At 39.3% G+C, this 19254-nt stretch overlaps 3 protein-coding genes across 6 annotated transcripts in view; 2 read left to right on the plus strand and 1 right to left on the minus strand.

The window, feature by feature from the left end:
* Positions 1-559: 559 nt before the first annotated feature.
* Positions 560-18038, minus strand: LOC134824962 (low-density lipoprotein receptor-related protein 4-like). Its single transcript, XM_063836994.1, has 14 exons — positions 17965-18038; positions 15285-15452; positions 15003-15032; positions 14529-14603; positions 14270-14392; positions 13725-13850; positions 13411-13542; positions 12758-12889; positions 3919-4044; positions 3563-3688; positions 3134-3226; positions 2084-2194; positions 1691-1750; positions 560-1577 (listed from the first exon to the last, which is right to left on the minus strand). The coding sequence occupies exons 1-14, from the start codon at positions 18032-18034 to the stop codon at positions 1081-1083; spliced, it is 1869 nt and encodes a 622-aa protein (XP_063693064.1). The 5' UTR covers positions 18035-18038; the 3' UTR covers positions 560-1080.
* Positions 8997-12304, plus strand: LOC134825132 (uncharacterized). Of its 3 annotated transcripts, XM_063837275.1 has the most exons (3): positions 8997-10546; positions 10704-10805; positions 10962-12304. In XM_063837275.1, the coding sequence occupies exons 1-3, from the start codon at positions 10511-10513 to the stop codon at positions 12141-12143; spliced, it is 1320 nt and encodes a 439-aa protein (XP_063693345.1). In that variant the 5' UTR covers positions 8997-10510; the 3' UTR covers positions 12144-12304. The 3 variants fall into 3 exon arrangements, with proteins under 3 accessions (XP_063693345.1, XP_063693343.1, XP_063693344.1); XM_063837273.1 differs by having other exon boundaries at positions 10231-10805; XM_063837274.1 differs by having other exon boundaries at positions 10418-10546; positions 10704-12304.
* Positions 13706-19254, plus strand: part of LOC134824961 (ATP-dependent RNA helicase DDX3X-like) — a 70105-nt gene continuing 64556 nt past the window's right edge. For both annotated transcript variants that reach the window (XM_063836991.1, XM_063836993.1), the window contains exon 1: positions 13706-13709. The gene's annotated coding sequence lies outside the window, so the exon portion shown is untranslated. The remainder of the gene's footprint in view (positions 13710-19254) is intronic.

Consider the following 19254-nt stretch of genomic DNA (forward strand, 5'->3'; position numbering starts at 1 on the left):
TCCAGAAAACCCACTTCCCGATACTCCTGAAACATGAAATTTTTTTTGCAGTCGATTTGGACAAGGTCTAGACGCCCTGCAAAGTTTCAGATCTCTAACTCAATTTTAACATGGTTTTTAAGGCACCTGAATATGGCGATTTTGGGTTTTTTACCTAATTTCGTATAACATGCTGGCGCGTATTTTGCGCAAATTTCTTAAAAACCTCCACATAACTATTTCTTATTCCTGTCATCTTTAACATTGAATTAGAATGTTTTGAACTTAAATATACCTGCTGAACTACTTTCGATGAGTCTTAATGCCTGGAAAACAATAAAGGGGATATACTAGTATAGGGGTAAATAGTATTGTGAATATAAGGGCGACGGTAATGCTTACCAGCATTGTGATTATGAAAATGTCCTACTGGTAGAAAACATTTAGATTTTACCGTCTAGACTCCATTTTTCTTAATGATCAATAATTGAGTTCACTGTGACTTCACTTCCGGAGAAATCTTTGATGAAATTAATTAGTTAATTGCATTTCTGAAACAACAAAAAAAAACACTTTTGATAATGAAAAATCAGAACTAATAAATCGAAAAGTATAACTGTAAGTGTATAATGTATAATGTATAACTGTAGGATCACGTGATGAAAGTACATTTTGTTAAAATGTATACAAGTTAATTTTAGGTTGCAGTTTTATCAGTATGATAACAGTATTAATATTTAATGTAATTCTTAGTATTTAATTATTCTTGCAAATTGTTTACTTTTTAAATGTATTAATAGATTGGAATTCTAATAAGGAAGTGAACCATATTTGTTTTGACACGTGACAGTGGTTTTGATAGGTCAACACTGATATCTTATTGTTTAAAAGCTGGCACGTGTCAGATAAAATCAGGTTCACCTGCTCACTAGTATTCGGGTTTGTGAATCATGTCTGAACAAGTAAACAAACTCAAATCCCCATGCATTGACTAATTATACAAGGTTCCAACAATAACACGCCTTACCGCCTTATCCACCTTATAGCTACATGTTCAAACAATCCAAACTCAAACTCAGAACAGTTTATTGTCCGTATCAGCTACCGCGAACATTTCCCTCCGCAGTCAGACGTTATTCCCTCTCCAAGCTCCATCTCCGCTGGATCAAAAGAGAAAGAATTCTCACAACTCATGTCCGAGAAGGCAAATCTTTTTATTTTACCGTATATATCAGCGCATTCTCCTCGGAGATCTTGTTTGTACAAGACTTCTCCGTCGATCTTGATTCGCAGAAATCCGTTTTTCAGGGACAATGACCATACAGTATGTCCGCCTTTGGCTGTAGCTTTCTTTAAAGCTGGAGGTGTTTGGCAGGCGATGCACCCGGTGAGGTAGATTCCGGAGAGACTCCACTGGAGTCTGCCGACAACTTTTCCGTCCTCTTCATACAGTACAATGGTACTGAACGTCTTCCGTTTGATGTGAGAGTGTACTTCGACCCCTGATTGAGAGTTGATTAGATCCTGCTTTACTGTACAGTCCATGTTAGAGCAGTAGCCACACTCAGGAGTCCAGCAGTCACAGGTCGGATATGGTTCTGAAATGATATTACGTAAAGTTTTGTAAAGGATAATATTTGTAAAGGAGCGCCCTACAACTTCAGGGGAGGTCGACAAATTTAATTTTTTGAGATCCACTAATTTTGTTCACCTGTTACTTTAGGTCCTTCGGTAGATACGACCGTGATGAACGAAGTGGTTATAGTTGCACCTGAAATGTAAACTCGTTGAACGAAATATTTTGTAATTACCAAATCACTTGAATAATGGAATGTACACTAAATGATCTTTCTTTCTTTTATTTTTTAAATAAATAATCTTACATCTGAATTTAAAAAAATATTATAAGAATTATTATAAGGATAAGAAGTTTTAGTGTTATCCAGTTTATGTACCATTCTTATTCGTAAGGAAGTTTTCACGTATTACATACTCCTAGGAGAGTAGTGGATGGGTTTGGAAAAGTTTAATATCCACTCAATAGCTAGTGGCTAACGGATGTAATATGTTAACGATCCCTAGATATGTCAAACTGAGTTCTTACTTTCAGTTATAATCTCATTATTAGGACCAATCTTCTTCTTTCTGATTCTTCCTAGGCCTCTGTACCGTCTCTTACCACCACCTTCTTTATCACCTTCTTCATCGGGTTTATCTGTAAGTAGGTGGTAATTACTTAATTAATTACTTAATTATAATTAATTAATTTATTATATTTAATTAATGACTTATAATGGAGAGGTTAATTATCAAAGTATTGTGGCTGACTGGCTGTCCCAATTAACACACGATACTTTCAATCCAATAATCTATGAGCATTGAACAATTACTTGCAATGTGTGACTCGGACTATGGTCGTGTCAATAACCTTTTCTCTTTTTCTTTTAATAACTTTAGGTAACAGACATACAATTTAAGTATGTAGGCTGCTACGGAGAGGAGACTGTCTCACATTTTCTAGGACAGTGTCCGGCTTTTGCCCAAATAAGAGGTCAATATATTTCCAGGACTATTACCTCACCGTCAATGACATATTCGACAACCAACACATCTCCACTATTGTCAACTTCGCAAAACGCACCAAACGCTTAATTGTGCCAAAGGAGCTGGACCAGACTGGTGTGACATAGCGACTACACACATGTCGTCTTATTTCACCTTACTCTTCCACACCCAGCTGCCACTTAATCGTTCATACACGACACATCTTACACCATCATCTTACCATCATCCTACATTACACATTCTGATTCCCCCGGCATCCCCCATAGGACTGCCATACCCCAGAGGTAGGCAAAGCATCCACATGCTATCCTCTCGTGGGCCACCAGGCTCACTGGCCCAGCGTCTCTTTTTTTATATATATAAATTTGTTTTAAATGTAGGCTGCTGTGAGCCTCTATTTATCAATTAATTAATTTATTTATTTATTTATTTATTTATTTATCAATCACCGGATGTAATCAAGTGAGTAGTGATTATTAGCTGAAACTGTCGGTGAGCAATTAGCAGCAGCACTGCAGAGGACTGACTATTATTAAAATTACTCAACATTCAAGACTCCTAGTCGTATTTTATTTGTAGTACTACTAACCTTTTCCTGTCCGGATGACTTTTTTTCCTTTTCCTTTTCCCTTTCGCTTCTTTTTAGTTACTTTGACCTCAACAACAACTTCTCCATCCGGATCTGGTGTCATTCATTTAATTGCATGTGGAGAGACCGACTAGAATATCTAGCTCTCTATAGATTTACTTGAAACGTAAACGCGACTTTTTATGTATTAGAGTATTAGAACTGACTAGAAATAAATCGGCCAAAGTGATGCCGATATTACTTGTTTAAGTTACTATCAATATTGCTTTTGAATCGTTAACATTAGCATCCAATTTGTTACACCCCAAACTATTACCCCCACGTCATTTGAAACATAATTTATCACAAATTGTCAGCAGTCCGAATTATGAGCATCAGGGAAAGTTTTTGCTAAAATATGCGCCATCCAAATTAGTAACGTTTGCAAACCTCCACATTTCTCCGCGGACTCGTCCGATTTATCATGACATTGTGCCTTATCATCACACACTCTGTTTGAAGCAATACATTGTAGACCGTCATCACATTTCTCTTTTTTATCTAGACATTCATATCCTGAAATTATGTTAAATTAAATAATAATAAGTATTGATTAATTAATGCTACGATAGATTGTTTAATTAACTGGTCTCCAGTTATGCGGTTTGTTGCAAAAAGGGTTGATCACAGAAGTTTTTGCGTTTCATGAAGAAAAAAATTGAGCTGATCCTATAAATCAATAAATAACATGTTAGATAAATAAATAAAACAATTTGTACATAAATAAATAAAATAATTTATCAAACCCGCACAGAATCCCGGTTCCTCATCAGAACCATCATCGCAGTCACTCTTGCCATCACATAATCGCCAATTAGCGTTACACTTGGTGCCGTCCCCACACTTAGTTTGATAACCCGGACAAGTGAAACCTGAACAATGTTAGATTATAACATAAATTAATTTATAATTATAAATGATGATATAAATTAATATAGTGTTTATTATTGTAGTATTAGTATTGTAGTCTGGTCTGATAAAGGAAAGGTGGTCATATTAGTAGAGTTGACAGTTGGTGACGAGAGTAACTTTAGTGACCAAGTAGAACGTAAACAAGCACGTTACAACAGAGAGCTTATTCCTGGGCTGCATGGCAGTGGGTGGAAAGCTCAGCTTTTTACGGTAGAGGTTGGGTGTAGAGGCTTCTGGCATCATACCTTACCAGCCCTACTAAACTACTTTGGTGTTACAAAGAGAGTAAAGAAAGCAGTGTTCCAAGAGGCGGCTTTGGTTGCTCTCAGATGTTCCTATGCAATCTGGTTAGCAAGAGAAAACAAGAAGTGGAGTCCCTGCTACAACATCGCACAAAGACCCACTGTTCTACCATCAACTGAGTGAGCTGAGTGTTGGGCCCTTAAAACATTGTTTAAAGCCACACCTGGAATCTCAAGTACCAGGATCAGTGATGGAAGCTAAGCAGATACATAGATGGAGTTGCTATCGAAAGATATAGAACTCAGGTATCCAACATCGTACCTTGATTATATTGTAGTATTTTCTCACAATGGAAATGGACATGGCGCCTTGCAGGGAGGCGAGTTTCACTGTTGACAGCGGGAAAGACAGCTGACTCTGACGAAAGTGTTAGTGACTCTTGGGAAAGACCGAGTGACGCCTGGGAAAGACTGGTGACATCTGGAAAGACTGATGACCCCTGCGAAAGTGCAGAGTTTAGCAATAGGCTTAGTAGGCCCCCGCTTTACAGAAAGCAATCACTACAAAACAATATACAGATAAATGCCTCAAGACCTCCGATCAGGTGGGGAGCATCAAAGGTCAACCCGGATTAACTGATGAAGGACCTTTGAGAAAGGACGACAATATTTGTCAATGGTGCAAGCGCGAGTTCAAACAAGTCGCAAAACATCTGTGGAGATGTAAGATGAGACCGGCGGAGCTCATAACCGAGCCTCAGGCGAGGGGAGATGACATCCGTAATAATTTGTCGGAGCAGGGAACAAGCCAGGTTTACAACCACAGCGCAGAAACGGGACCTGCAAGCTCTGATATACAGTTCCACTTTAAAGACTTAGAACCGCCTGCCATAGTGATGGAGGTCACAAAGAAACTTAAACTACCAACAGCAGCAGAGAAGGGAGTATGGAAGGGAATTGATGAAGACCTGATTGTTTTGGTGAACAATGTAGCAGCAGAGGACGTGGAGTCCCGACTGGAGAAGGTAGAAAAGCTGGTATACAGCTATCTGGAAAGTAGATTCGGTGAAGAGGAAGCGAAGAAACCTCGTGTTCCCCAGAAGGAAAAGGAGAACAAGGAGACAAAAGTTATTCGCTTGGCCAAGAGAGAGGCTAAGAGAAACAAGAAAGATGCTAGGAGAAGCAATGATCAGAATATGTTGGCTCAAGCTAAGACTGAGTACCTGAGACTCGTGCGCTTACATAACAAAAGCCGTCGTAATGAGCTCAGGAAGAAGAAGAATAAGGAGAGCAAAAAGGAACAGTCACAGTTTAAACAAAACCCATTTCAATTTGGAAGGAAACTGCTTGACGGGGATAAGAAGAACAAACCCCCTAATTTCTCCAAGGAAGTGGCTGACAGATTCTTTAAGAATGAGTACTGTGATAAGGAGAGAAGTGCTCTATATGTAAAGCTTAAAGGACTGCCCGATGCCCCAGTACCAAAGACTGCATTTGAGATGGAGAGATTGGACTGGGATGAGTTTCAAACGAAGCTGAAAAGCCGTAGAAACAAATCATCACCTGGTCCGAATGGAGTCCCATATCTGGTATATAAGAGATGTCCCAGAATGGCGAAAGCAGTATTCAAATTGCTGGATTCTCTATGGGAAAGCCAGAGAGTCCCGCTGCAATGGCGAGTAGGTGAAGCCATTCTGATAGCAAAAACTGAGGATTTAGATGACCCTAGTAAGTTCAGAAACATCACTAAAACAAACACTAGTGGAAAGTTGCAGATGGGATTACTAGCGGACAGAATGCTAGAGTATATGGTCAGTAATAGCTACATAGACACGTCTATCCAGAAAGGATTCCTGCGTAAGACACCAGGTTGCCTCGAGCATACTCAGGCTCTGATGGAAGAGTTGAAGGATGCCAAATCTAATAGACGACAGATCTTTGCAGTTTGGGTGGACCTAATGAACGCCTACGGCCGGGTTCCCCACAACTTGATAATATATGCTCTAAGACATTATAAGTTCCCAAACTGGCTCATAGAATATATGTTTAAGTACTATGATGAGCTGATTGTGAGAGTGGTGACAAAGGACTGGAAAACAAACTGGTTCTTTTATATGTTAGGTCTTTTTCAGGGCGACCCTCTATCGGTTGTACTGTTCTTAATAGTTTTCAACCTACTATTGGATCTCCTGAAAAATCAAAGCGACTTGGGTTACAAGCCGTCTTTTAGTTCTAGCAGCACGTCAAGTCGTGCTTTTGCTGACGACCTAACTCTGATGTCTCCCAGGCTGGAAAAGATGAAGAAGCTAATAGATGTGATGGAAAGATTTCTTACTTGGTCAAGGAAAATGAAAGCCAAGCCGAGTAAATGCGTATCCCTGGGGATGAAGGTTATAGATGGAAGGTATGTGTCCTATGACCCTGAAATTTTCATAGATGGAGCTCAAATCCAGTTTATTGGAAATACACCGATGAAGTTTCTTGGCCATTGGATATATGTGGATCTGGGCCTCAAAGATACCAAGAAGCTGATAGAAGACAAACTGATTACACTGTTTCAGGCAGTGGACGGATCAGGCCTTAATGGAGTGATGAAATGCTGGATTTACAACAACCTGCTAACCAGCAAGCTCTCCTGGGACCTGATGATCTACAATCTCCCGGTTAGTTTTGTCAAAGATCTTGAAGCAATATGTACGAAGTATCTGAAGAAATGGCTAGGTGTAACAAAGACAATTACTGTCAGTGTGCTTTACAGAAATAAGGATTGCTTTGGATTGAATCTTAAAAGACTATTGGACTTATACAAGTTCCTTCAGGTGTCCAAAGGTTACTCTCTAAAGAACAGCAAGGATCCTAAAGTTAAGGAGGTCTACGAGCACAGGGCCAAGAAACAAGAAGGGAGCAGTCGGTGGGGTTACACTAATGAGCTGAGTGCTAGAGAAAGAGATCTCTACTTCAGAGAGTTAGTAGGGGTAACAGTGCAAGGCAGGATGGGCTTGGGATCCAAGAGGAGTGTATCCAGTGAAAAGGAAAAACTGAAAGAACTGGTATCCCACATCTCAGAGCAGGATATCCTGTTGACACTGGTAGACAAGGGAGTTCAAGGACAATTCTTAACATGGGAAAACACCATGCAGCTAGACCTAGGTTGGAACAACCTTATTTACAACTACAAGATGAGCCCTGCTCTTCTTAAGTTCCACCTCAATGCAACCCATGACGTTGCAAATACTCCAGCAAACATGAGCCTGTGGAACTATGCTGACACAGGACACTGTCCACTTTGCGGATGGAGACACTGCAACATTAAACACATTTTGGTAGCTTGCAACTTCTCGCTAAACAACAAACGATACAATTGGAGGCATGACAACGTGCTGCGGGTCATTGCGAAATCCCTACTGGATCAAATCGAGAAGTTCAACAACAAAGATTTTAAACTTGAAGTTCAGGACTGGACAGGCTTCAAGTCATCTACCAGCTGTTACCAAAAACCGAAGACGAAGATGAAAAGAGAGAGCCCTTTTGAGAAAGACCAAGATTGGCAGATTATCTGGGACGAAGATGACCTCCCAGCACAGTTCCCCCAGCACATCTACGGAACTGCAGAACGTCCCGATATTGTAGTCTGGTCTGATAAAGGAAAGGTGGTCATATTAGTAGAGTTGACAGTTGGTGACGAGAGTAACTTTAGTGACCAAGTAGAACGTAAACAAGCACGTTACAACAGAGAGCTTATTCCTGGGCTGCATGGCAGTGGGTGGAAAGCTCAGCTTTTTACGGTAGAGGTTGGGTGTAGAGGCTTCTGGCATCATACCTTACCAGCCCTACTAAACTACTTTGGTGTTACAAAGAGAGTAAAGAAAGCAGTGTTCCAAGAGGCGGCTTTGGTTGCTCTCAGATGTTCCTATGCAATCTGGTTAGCAAGAGAAAACAAGAAGTGGAGTCCCTGCTACAACATCGCACAAAGACCCACTGTTCTACCATCAACTGAGTGAGCTGAGTGTTGGGCCCTTAAAACATTGTTTAAAGCCACACCTGGAATCTCAAGTACCAGGATCAGTGATGGAAGCTAAGCAGATACATAGATGGAGTTGCTATCGAAAGATATAGAACTCAGGTATCCAACATCGTACCTTGATTATATTGTAGTATTTTCTCACAATGGAAATGGACATGGCGCCTTGCAGGGAGGCGAGTTTCACTGTTGACAGCGGGAAAGACAGCTGACTCTGACGAAAGTGTTAGTGACTCTTGGGAAAGACCGAGTGACGCCTGGGAAAGACTGGTGACATCTGGAAAGACTGATGACCCCTGCGAAAGTGCAGAGTTTAGCAATAGGCTTAGTAGGCCCCCGCTTTACAGAAAGCAATCACTACAAAACAATATACAGATAAATGCCTCAAGACCTCCGATCAGGTGGGGAGCATCAAAGGTCAACCCGGATTAACTGATGAAGGACCTTTGAGAAAGGACGACAATATTTGTCAATGGTGCAAGCGCGAGTTCAAACAAGTCGCAAAACATCTGTGGAGATGTAAGATGAGACCGGCGGAGCTCATAACCGAGCCTCAGGTGAGGGGAGATGACATCCGTAATAATTTGTCGGAGCAGGGAACAAGCCAGGTTTACAACCACAGCGCAGAAACGGGACCTGCAAGCTCTGATATACAGTTCCACTTTAAAGACTTAGAACCGCCTGCCATAGTGATGGAGGTCACAAAGAAACTTAAACTACCAACAGCAGCAGAGAAGGGAGTATGGAAGGGAATTGATGAAGACCTGATTGTTTTGGTGAACAATGTAGCAGCAGAGGACGTGGAGTCCCGACTGGAGAAGGTAGAAAAGCTGGTATACAGCTATCTGGAAAGCAGATTCGGTGAAGAGGAAGCGAAGAAACCTCGTGTTCCCCAGAAGGAAAAGGAGAACAAGGAGACAAAAGTTATTCGCTTGGCCAAGAGAGAGGCTAAGAGAAACAAGAAAGATGCTAGGAGAAGCAATGATCAGAATATGTTGGCTCAAGCTAAGACTGAGTACCTGAGACTCGTGCGCTTACACAACAAAAGCCGTCGTAATGAGCTCAGGAAGAAGAAGAATAAGGAGAGCAAAAAGGAACAGTCACAGTTTAAACAAAACCCATTTCAATTTGGAAGGAAACTGCTGGACGGGGATAAGAAGAACAAACCCCCTAATTTCTCCAAGGAAGTGGCTGACAGATTCTTTAAGAATGAGTACTGTGATAAGGAGAGAAGTGCTCTATATGTAAAGCTTAAAGGACTGCCCGATGCCCCAGTACCAAAGACTGCATTTGAGATGGAGAGATTGGACTGGGATGAGTTTCAAACGAAGCTGAAAAGCCGTAGAAATAAATCATCACCTGGTCCGAATGGAGTCCCATATCTGGTATATAAGAGATGTCCCAGAATGGCGAAAGCAGTATTCAAATTGCTGGATTCTCTATGGGAAAGCCAGAGAGTCCCGCTGCAATGGCGAGTAGGTGAAGCCATTCTGATAGCAAAAACTGAGGATTTAGATGACCCTAGTAAGTTCAGAAACATCACTAAAACAAACACTAGTGGAAGTTGCAGATGGGATTACTAGCGGACAGAATGCTAGAGTATATGGTCAGTAATAGCTACATAGACACGTCTATCCAGAAAGGATTCCTGCGTAAGACACCAGGTTGCCTCGAGCATACTCAGGCTCTGATGGAAGAGTTGAAGGATGCCAAATCTAATAGACGACAGATCTTTGCAGTTTGGGTGGACCTAATGAACGCCTACGGCCGGGTTCCCCACAACTTGATAATATATGCTCTAAGACATTATAAGTTCCCAAACTGGCTCATAGAATATATGTTTAAGTACTATGATGAGCTGATTGTGAGAGTGGTGACAAAGGACTGGAAAACAAACTGGTTCTTTTATATGTTAGGTCTTTTTCAGGGCGACCCTCTATCGGTTGTACTGTTCTTAATAGTTTTCAACCTACTATTGGATCTCCTGAAAAATCAAAGCGACTTGGGTTACAAGCCGTCTTTTAGTTCTAGCAGCACGTCAAGTCGTGCTTTTGCTGACGACCTAACTCTGATGTCTCCCAGGCTGGAAAAGATGAAGAAGCTAATAGATGTGATGGAAAGATTTCTTACTTGGTCAAGGAAAATGAAAGCCAAGCCGAGTAAATGCGTATCCCTGGGGATGAAGGTTATAGATGGAAGGTATGTGTCCTATGACCCTGAAATTTTCATAGATGGAGCTCAAATCCAGTTTATTGGAAATACACCGATGAAGTTTCTTGGCCATTGGATATATGTGGATCTGGGCCTCAAAGATACCAAGAAGCTGATAGAAGACAAACTGATTACACTGTTTCAGGCAGTGGACGGATCAGGCCTTAATGGAGTGATGAAATGCTGGATTTACAACAACCTCCTAACCAGCAAGCTCTCCTGGGACCTGATGATCTACAATCTCCCGGTTAGTTTTGTCAAAGATCTTGAAGCAATATGTACGAAGTATCTGAAGAAATGGCTAGGTGTAACAAAGACAATTACTGTCAGTGTGCTTTACAGAAATAAGGATTGCTTTGGATTGAATCTTAAAAGACTATCGGACTTATACAAGTTCCTTCAGGTGTCCAAAGGTTACTCTCTAAAGAACAGCAAGGATCCTAAAGTTAAGGAGGTCTACGAGCACAGGGCCAAGAAACAAGAAGGGAGCAGTCGGTGGGGTTACACTAATGAGCTGAGTGCTAGAGAAAGAGATCTCTACTTCAGAGAGTTAGTAGGGGTAACAGTGCAAGGCAGGATGGGCTTGGGATCCAAGAGGAGTGTAGCCAGTGAAAAGGAAAAACTGAAAGAACTGGTATCCCACATCTCAGAGCAGGATATCCTGTTGACACTGGTAGACAAGGGAGTTCAAGGACAATTCTTAACATGGGAAAACACCATGCAGCTAGACCTAGGTTGGAACAACCTTATTTACAACTACAAGATGAGCCCTGCTCTTCTTAAGTTCCACCTCAATGCAACCCATGACGTTGCAAATACTCCAGCAAACATGAGCCTGTGGAACTATGCTGACACAGGACACTGTCCACTTTGCGGATGGAGACACTGCAACATTAAGCACATTTTGGTAGCTTGCAACTTCTCGCTGAACAACAAACGATACAATTGGAGGCATGACAACGTGCTGCGGGTCATTGCGAAATCCCTACTGGATCAAATCGAGAAGTTCAACAACAAAGATTTTAAACTTGAAGTTCAGGACTGGACAGGCTTCAAGTCATCTAGCAGCTGTTACCAAAAACCGAAGACGAAGATGAAAAGAGAGAGCCCTTTTGAGAAAGACCAAGATTGGCAGATTATCTGGGACGAAGATGACCTCCCAGCACAGTTCCCCCAGCACATCTACGGAACTGCAGAACGTCCCGATATTGTAGTCTGGTCTGATAAAGGAAAGGTGGTCATATTAGTAGAGTTGACAGTTGGTGACGAGAGTAACTTTAGTGACCAAGTAGAACGTAAACAAGCACGTTACAACAGAGAGCTTATTCCTGGGCTGCATGGCAGTGGGTGGAAAGCTCAGCTTTTTACGGTAGAGGTTGGGTGTAGAGGCTTCTGGCATCATACCTTACCAGCCCTACTAAACTACTTTGGTGTTACAAAGAGAGTAAAGAAAGCAGTGTTCCAAGAGGCGGCTTTGGTTGCTCTCAGATGTTCCTATGCAATCTGGTTAGCAAGAGAAAACAAGAAGTGGAGTCCCTGCTACAACATCGCACAAAGACCCACTGTTCTACCATCAACTGAGTGAGCTGAGTGTTGGGCCCTTAAAACATTGTTTAAAGCCACACCTGGAATCTCAAGTACCAGGATCAGTGATGGAAGCTAAGCAGATACATAGATGGAGTTGCTATCGAAAGATATAGAACTCAGGTATCCAACATCGTACCTTGATTATATTGTAGTATTTTCTCACTACCAAATGAAACCTGAACAAGAATTGCGCCGGTTAGCGGACGCTAAATTTCCATCAATTGTAGGCATTACCTTTTGTCGATGGTTTTAATTTTAAATTCATGTATGCGACTATGTTCAATAATGCTTTTTCATTCTACATTATTGGCCGCTATGGAGTAGGAAGTGGAGGGATTGCCATTGTAAAATATGATTATGATGTAAATTAATTTATAATTATAAATGATAATATAAATTAATATAGTGATAACTACCATATTTTGATCTAACATTACGGAATGCGATTTAAATTAATTCGGCTTGTTAAACCATTCAGCCACTCGTATAATTGCTCGCCACTAGAGAAAATAAATTTAAGACAGTGAAACTTTCCAGGCACGAAGAGATTAATGTAATTTATTTTTAACAGGAAACTATCATGAAACTAATAATATTGCGCGTCAAACTTACTTTGGCAAAATTCCGGGATTTCGTCCGACCCATCTTTGCAGTGTCTCACTCCGTCACACATGCCACTGGCTGTAATACACTGTCTACCATCGGCACATTTTAGTGAGCCTTTGTGACAGGGACCATCCCACACTGGTGTTATAAAGTGTGATAAAGTGTGATAAAGTGTGATAAAGTGTGACAAAGTGTGACAAAGTGTGATAAAGTGTGATAAAGTGTGATAAAGTGTGACAAAGTGTGAGAAAGTGTGACAAAGTGTGACAAAGTGTGATAAAGTGTGATAAGTTGCGATAAAGTGTGATAAAGTGCGATAAAGTGAGATAAATTGTGAAAAAGTGTGATTAAGTGCGATAAAGTGTGATAAAGTGCGATAAAGTGTGATAAAGTGCGACAAAGTGTGATAAAGTGTAATTAAAGTGTAATTAAGTGTGATAATGTGTGATAAAGTGAGGTAAAGTGTGGTAAAGTATAAGTCTCGAAATAGTATCATACAATATTTGTTGTTAGTAAATATTAACTAGTTTCAGACTTGATACGATAATAGAACTAAAAAGGAACCTTAAAACATCATATCATCAATCAATTGCAATTAATTCATAAATTTATTGCTTTATTTAATTCCCTAATATAAGATTAAACTATTATTAACTAACCCCAACAAAATTCGTCCGATTCGTCAGAGCCATCTTCACACTGTGCCTTGCCGTCGCAGAGCTTCAGGTTGAGTATACATTGCTGACCATCGCCGCATAAAATCTCACTCTCTTGATCTTCGCATGAACTTACTGGTGTGATTGATAATGTGTGATTAAGTGTGATTAAGTGTGATTATGTGTGATAAAGTGTGATTACCATTTTACATTACTAAATTAATCTTAAGTTGCTGCTTTTGCAGCAAAATATTTGAATATTACTATTATTATCAACACTTTAGTTTAAAATAAATAATTTGTATAGTTTTTTAAACCTGAACAAATTTCTTCGGATTCATCGGACCCATCAAGACAGTCCACTTTGTCGTTGCAATTTTGCCACGGATCTATACATTGTAGACCGTCCCCGCATTTGATATCATTCCCGGGACAGGTATACCCTGATTTGGTAAAAATTACGAGATTGGTACAACTTTTACTTACATAACTTTTACAATGTACAGTGTACAGTGTACAGTGTACAGTGTACAGTGTACAGTGTACAGTGTACAGTGTACAGTGTACAGTGTACAGTGTACAGTGTACAGTGTACAGTGTACAGTGTACAGTGTACAGTGTACAGTGTACAGTGTACAGTGTACAGTGTACAGTGTACAGTGTACAGTGTACAGTGTACAGTGTACAATGTACAATGTACAATGTACACTGTACACTGTACAACGTACATTGATACAACTTGTACTAGCGTTTCAAACGGTACCCTAGCACAATTCAAACGGTACCCTAGTGCATCCAATCACTTTTTAAGTCTTAACGTGTTATCACTACTGAAGAGTAGCTTTATTCGAATTTTTCAAACCTAGGCAAAATTCCGGTATCTCGTCAGATCCGTCGCTGCAATCCTTAGTTCCATCACACTGCAGCCTCTTACTCACACATAGACCGTCTCCGCATTTAATATGGCTGTCCGGGCAGGTTATAACTGGGATAATTTAAATAAATTAGTTCATTAGTTAGTTGATAATTCAATTTTATTAATAAATAAAAAATCTACAAAAAAATCAAAAATTCTCAAACTGTTCAACCTTTGTTGTTAACACAATCAAAAAATTCCAAACCTATAGTTTTCTCAGTGATGGGTTCAAGTTCTTCAGTGTAATCCCACGTTACAACTTTAGTCGGTCCTTCAGAGCCTGTTATCGTAATTATCTTAATCAGTTAATTAATTAATTAATTATATTAAGTTTAAAATAATTCTTAATAAGCTATTTTTTGACTAATTACAGGAAAGCGAAGGATATTATAGCCTATAGGAAATGGAATATGGCTCTTACAAGGCCAATAACGGTTTCCTTATCTGTTATCATTAATCAGAGTCACCCGTGCCCCGTGGAGGCCGCATAGACTGAATGGAGTGCTTAGATCACCCTTAATGGCACATTAAGTGGGGCTAAAACTTATTTTAGCCTTTCTACAACAAAATGTGTACGCTACAATTTGACACAAAATGTTTACGCTTGACCATCAATCTTTAATTTTTCAAAATTCGGCCTCTCACTCGCCAAATTTATTTTTTCTATAACTTATATTACCTTTCTTCTCGTCTATGATCTTTCCACCATCTACGAGAAATACATTGACAATATATTTAAATTGATGTTGATAAAATTAATGTTGGATAAAATTAAATATGTTTTAGTTTAAAAGTGTATTGCATTTGAACACGAAAGTAAACACACAATGTAAGGCTTAGTTCATAATTATTAATCAGTAACGTCACTCCGACTAACTTAATGATTTGTAAAGCTTGATAAATTAATTGATAAGATAATCGACTTAATTATCTGACTAACTTGATAATTTATAAAGCTTACCAGGTGCATCAGTCTTTGCTTCCGTTTTAGCAGGCAGTGTATACGTGTAGTTATATGTCCCGTGGTGGGTAAACTCGGTAGCATCCATTTTTTCTTTTACAACCTCTCCTTCTACAACCTCTCCTTCGACTGCTACAACCGTTTCTTCTACTGCTACAACCTCTTCTACTACAGGTGGGGGGGGCCAAAAGTCAGTACCCATATTTTAAATAGTAAAATGACGAAGTTATCAAGCAATTTGTGTATCTCGTTAGCAAAATTGATTGGTAATCAATGATTATCCAATTACGACACCGTAATTGGGCTCTTTGCACGATTCCGGGATTCCCATAATTCAGATCTAGCCTCAACCCAATCACCTGATCACACGTAATAAACAAACTCGTTATGCTTCATATCTCGTCATATGAGAAGCTAGAACTCTCATTTTTTCGGAACAAACGTATTTTAAATGGCCAAACGTGATTATAAAATTTGGCTCGATCCAACAAACCAAACTATCGAACAAATGAACCTTCATTTATTAAATGAACGCGAATATTTTTCGATTTGACAAATTCCTCGAACCAATGGTAGTAGTAAGTAATATCAAAAAGAATTATTTCAATTGGGCACTCAGTGACTGAGCTATTATAAGGCCAACGTATGGGTACTGACTTTTGCCCCCCCCCCCCCCCCCCCCCGCCCCCTCCCCCCTGTAGTTCTACAACCACGTGATTAATACGTTAAAAAATAATTACTATATGTAAATGCTCTAATATATATATATAACACATATAACGCCGGCACGCACAGGGATTGTATTTCTATTTTTCCCGCGACGCGTGGGAAAAGTTGATAATAATTTCGAGTGCGAAGCACGAAGGATTATTATAAAAATAACTCCGACGTGTTCCGGGTTGTTCTCAAGTGATAAGGCTAATTCGTTTTAATATTCATTTAAAATCGTATGGTAGGATCCGACATAATACCTCGTGCGTAAATTCACCTCGATAAGTTATACTGTAAATTGTTCGGAGAAAGGTTCTATGTGATTTGCCTTGAGTCACAGCAAAGGTATGTGTTTACTAAATTGAAAACCTATAATTCGATTGAAAATAAAGCGACAGAGAGAATAACTGGGTCCGTCCCAATCGGGAGAAGGACTGGGGAGACTGTGCGGAAAACTATTTACATACCTTATCGGACTATATTTGGACAGACATTAATTGAACGCTGGAGGCCCTAATGTTCATTATTATGTCCGTTCAAATACAAAATAAAGTCCAAGTTGAAGTCTGTTGAATTTTTTCCAAAAATTGTATACTTCGAACTTTTTGTCCAGACTATAAAAACTATGAGAACTTTATAGTGCCGTAAGCTAACGACGGAAAGGTTCTCCTTGGTCTACCCGAGGCACAGAAAACTCTACTAGAATATGATTATTTCAAGGATCACTTGGCGGAAAAAAGTCAATAATAAGTGACGTTCACCGGTTCATATGATGAAGATGATATGTGATAATGATATTAAGATATTAGATACTGATCATGTGCACATATTTTAACATTTTTTTTGCTTAACGACTGCTTTCCTTACTTACTGTATAAAAAAGGATTTAAAAATCATTTGCTGAAATAAAAAAACCTCAAAAAAATGTAGGTTTTTTGATGGTTTTTAATGCCTTGTAGTTGTAGCGTTCATATTAATGTCCGTTCATAATTATGTCAGTTGATTTACTGTCCGTCCAAATAAGGTCCGATAAGGTAACTATAAGACCTTTCTTTACTTCCAAAACAGGCTCGTCCTCCTTGACAGAAAAACTCACCACAGATTGTTCGCCATGCTTTCGTAGAGCAAAAAAACCTAGAGTTGGTTCCGATCATCAAGAGCAGTGAGCACTGACCGACGCATTTGACCCAGGAGCAATTTAACGAACTATAGTCTCGAAAAATGTTCCCATGCCGAACAGCCAACTCGTTCGGAGTATACTAAGGGATTGGTTCCAACAAAAGTGGAAAAAGCTCGACTTGAAAACAAAAAGCTTGCATTCTACAACGAAATCATTGCCAGCTTTGGATTAGAACCATACCTATCTCTACCCAATCACAAGAAAACCCGATGTACCACATGGCTGAGGACAAGCTCCCACAAACTTAAACTTAACTTATCAAGACCGGGCGATATGGCTGGAAAAATTCAAGCATCTTCTACAGAGCTTGCCACTTCTGCTGCAGCTCAGACAGAATCAGCATAGACCTCCTGAACGAGCTCCCTTTTAGTGACATCATTAAAGAAGACGAAGTCCATTTGCTATTAAAGAATGTCCTGTCTACAAGGAGATCAAACAAAGAAACAGCACAGACCTTCACAACATGCTCACAAATAGTCAATTCAGTAAATATTTAAGAGGATTACATTCTTGAGACCAGAAATTTTGTTTATAATCTATTTCGTGAAAGTCAAAGATTTCCTAAAAGTAAGCTGTGATTTAGTATCCATATTCCGTGCATACTTTGAAACCATTTCTTTTTCTATGATATTATGTTTTTTGTTTGGTAAAATAATTTTCATTTTACTGATCGGGATCTGACACATGCAATTTTGTAATGATCTTTCTAATTTATAATTTATAATTTCTAATAAGACCCAATCGGAAATTTGATGTTTTAAAAAACCGGATTGTAACATTCGGACTGACCTGCGAGAAGAGACTCCGGTAGAACGAGGAGCACGATCCATATTAGCATCGCACCTTTTATCATCATCATAATCTGCAAAATGGAAATAATGAAAATTTGCAATAAAACTTTGATTTCATTTAATCAAAATAACTTCAAGATAATGTGTTCAGTGCTAAAAGAACTGCTATAAAAGAATCATTCATTATTTTATCAGCAAGTCTATTTTAACATTTTAATCAACCTGGTACCCATCACAAACGTAAAAATATTAATGTAAATTTAACTCTATTTCAGAATAGACGTAGAAATTTCGATACGTTCTGCAACTATTTATTTCCATTAGAATTTGTCTTCACTGAGTCTATTCAGAAATAATCAGGAATGTGAATAAAAGAAACTTAAAATCATGAGACCTAATAATAATAAATGATCATTTATTAATATAATATATATATGAGTCGACTCAATCAGATCATCACAAAGGGTTGCATTATCAAGTTATTAAAGTATTAAATGTCGCAGAGTGAATCGTTCATTCAATATCAATCATTGCTATATTTGTAACATTTTTCAGATTGTGCAGCAGAAGTATAATAAGTATCTCGCTAGAGACAATCAAATTGTATTAGGCACGTCTTGATCAAATCGAGAGAAGACTTGACTACCGGTAAATCATATGGTAATAATATTACCATATATAATAAATCATATGGAACATATCCGTAATAATAATAACTTTATTCGTACCCTTCATGGACCAGAAGAAATGTCTCATTAAACGTGTTAAATTTAACAATCACTGCTAATTACATCGTCCCAGGAACAGTCTTATGTGATTAAGTTTGACGCAATAATTAGTACTGTCCCCTGAGGTTCGATAGATCGTCTGCACGTGTCGTGCAGGGTCACGATAATTGGAGTTGCTCAGAAGATCACCTCCCGGATTGCAACATACAAATTATTTGTGTCACGTCAGGGACTGTTGCCAGGTCATAATATACCCTTATACTAACTCAAATAACGGAAATATTAATATGAATATTAATATTATATTAATAGGATGGGCCGGATGGTAATACTCCGGCCGGTAATACTCGGTCTAGCAGTCTGGAAGCCCATAGAATTCCAGTTCAGAAACCGAGTATTGAGTAAGGAGGTGCGGCGTTTTGTCACAAAGAAACCAGGATAAACTTTTGAATGAACTAATCGTTGAGGTTTCTCGAACAATCCCCACACAACATGCCCCGGGTAACACCTTGGTAACACCTTGGTAACACCTTGGTAACACCCTGGTAACACCCTGGTGA

The sequence above is a fragment of the Bolinopsis microptera genome, chromosome 13, assembly GCF_026151205.1.
Source record: "Bolinopsis microptera isolate Bmic1 chromosome 13, MBARI_Bmic_1.0, whole genome shotgun sequence".
Taxonomy (NCBI): Eukaryota; Metazoa; Ctenophora; class Tentaculata; order Lobata; family Bolinopsidae; genus Bolinopsis; species Bolinopsis microptera.

Excerpts from the sequence above, each read along its gene's own strand:
- LOC134825132 (XM_063837273.1), top strand. The coding sequence starts at position 10,257 with ATGTTAGGTCTTTTTCAGGGCGACCCTCTATCGGTTGTACTGTTCTTA. Across the intron at positions 10,806-10,961 it reads TGATGATCTACAATCTCCCG|GTGTCCAAAGGTTACTCTCT; the intron begins GTTAGTTTTGTC and ends AAGTTCCTTCAG.
- LOC134824962 (XM_063836994.1), bottom strand. The coding sequence starts at position 18,034 with ATGATGATGATAAAAGGTGCGATGCTAATATGGATCGTGCTCCTCGTT. Across the intron at positions 12,890-13,410 it reads ATCGGACGAATTTTGTTGGG|TGTGGGATGGTCCCTGTCAC; the intron begins GTTAGTTAATAA and ends TTATAACACCAG. Across the intron at positions 4,045-12,757 it reads AATCCCGGAATTTTGCCAAA|GTTTCACTTGTCCGGGTTAT; the intron begins GTAAGTTTGACG and ends AACATTGTTCAG.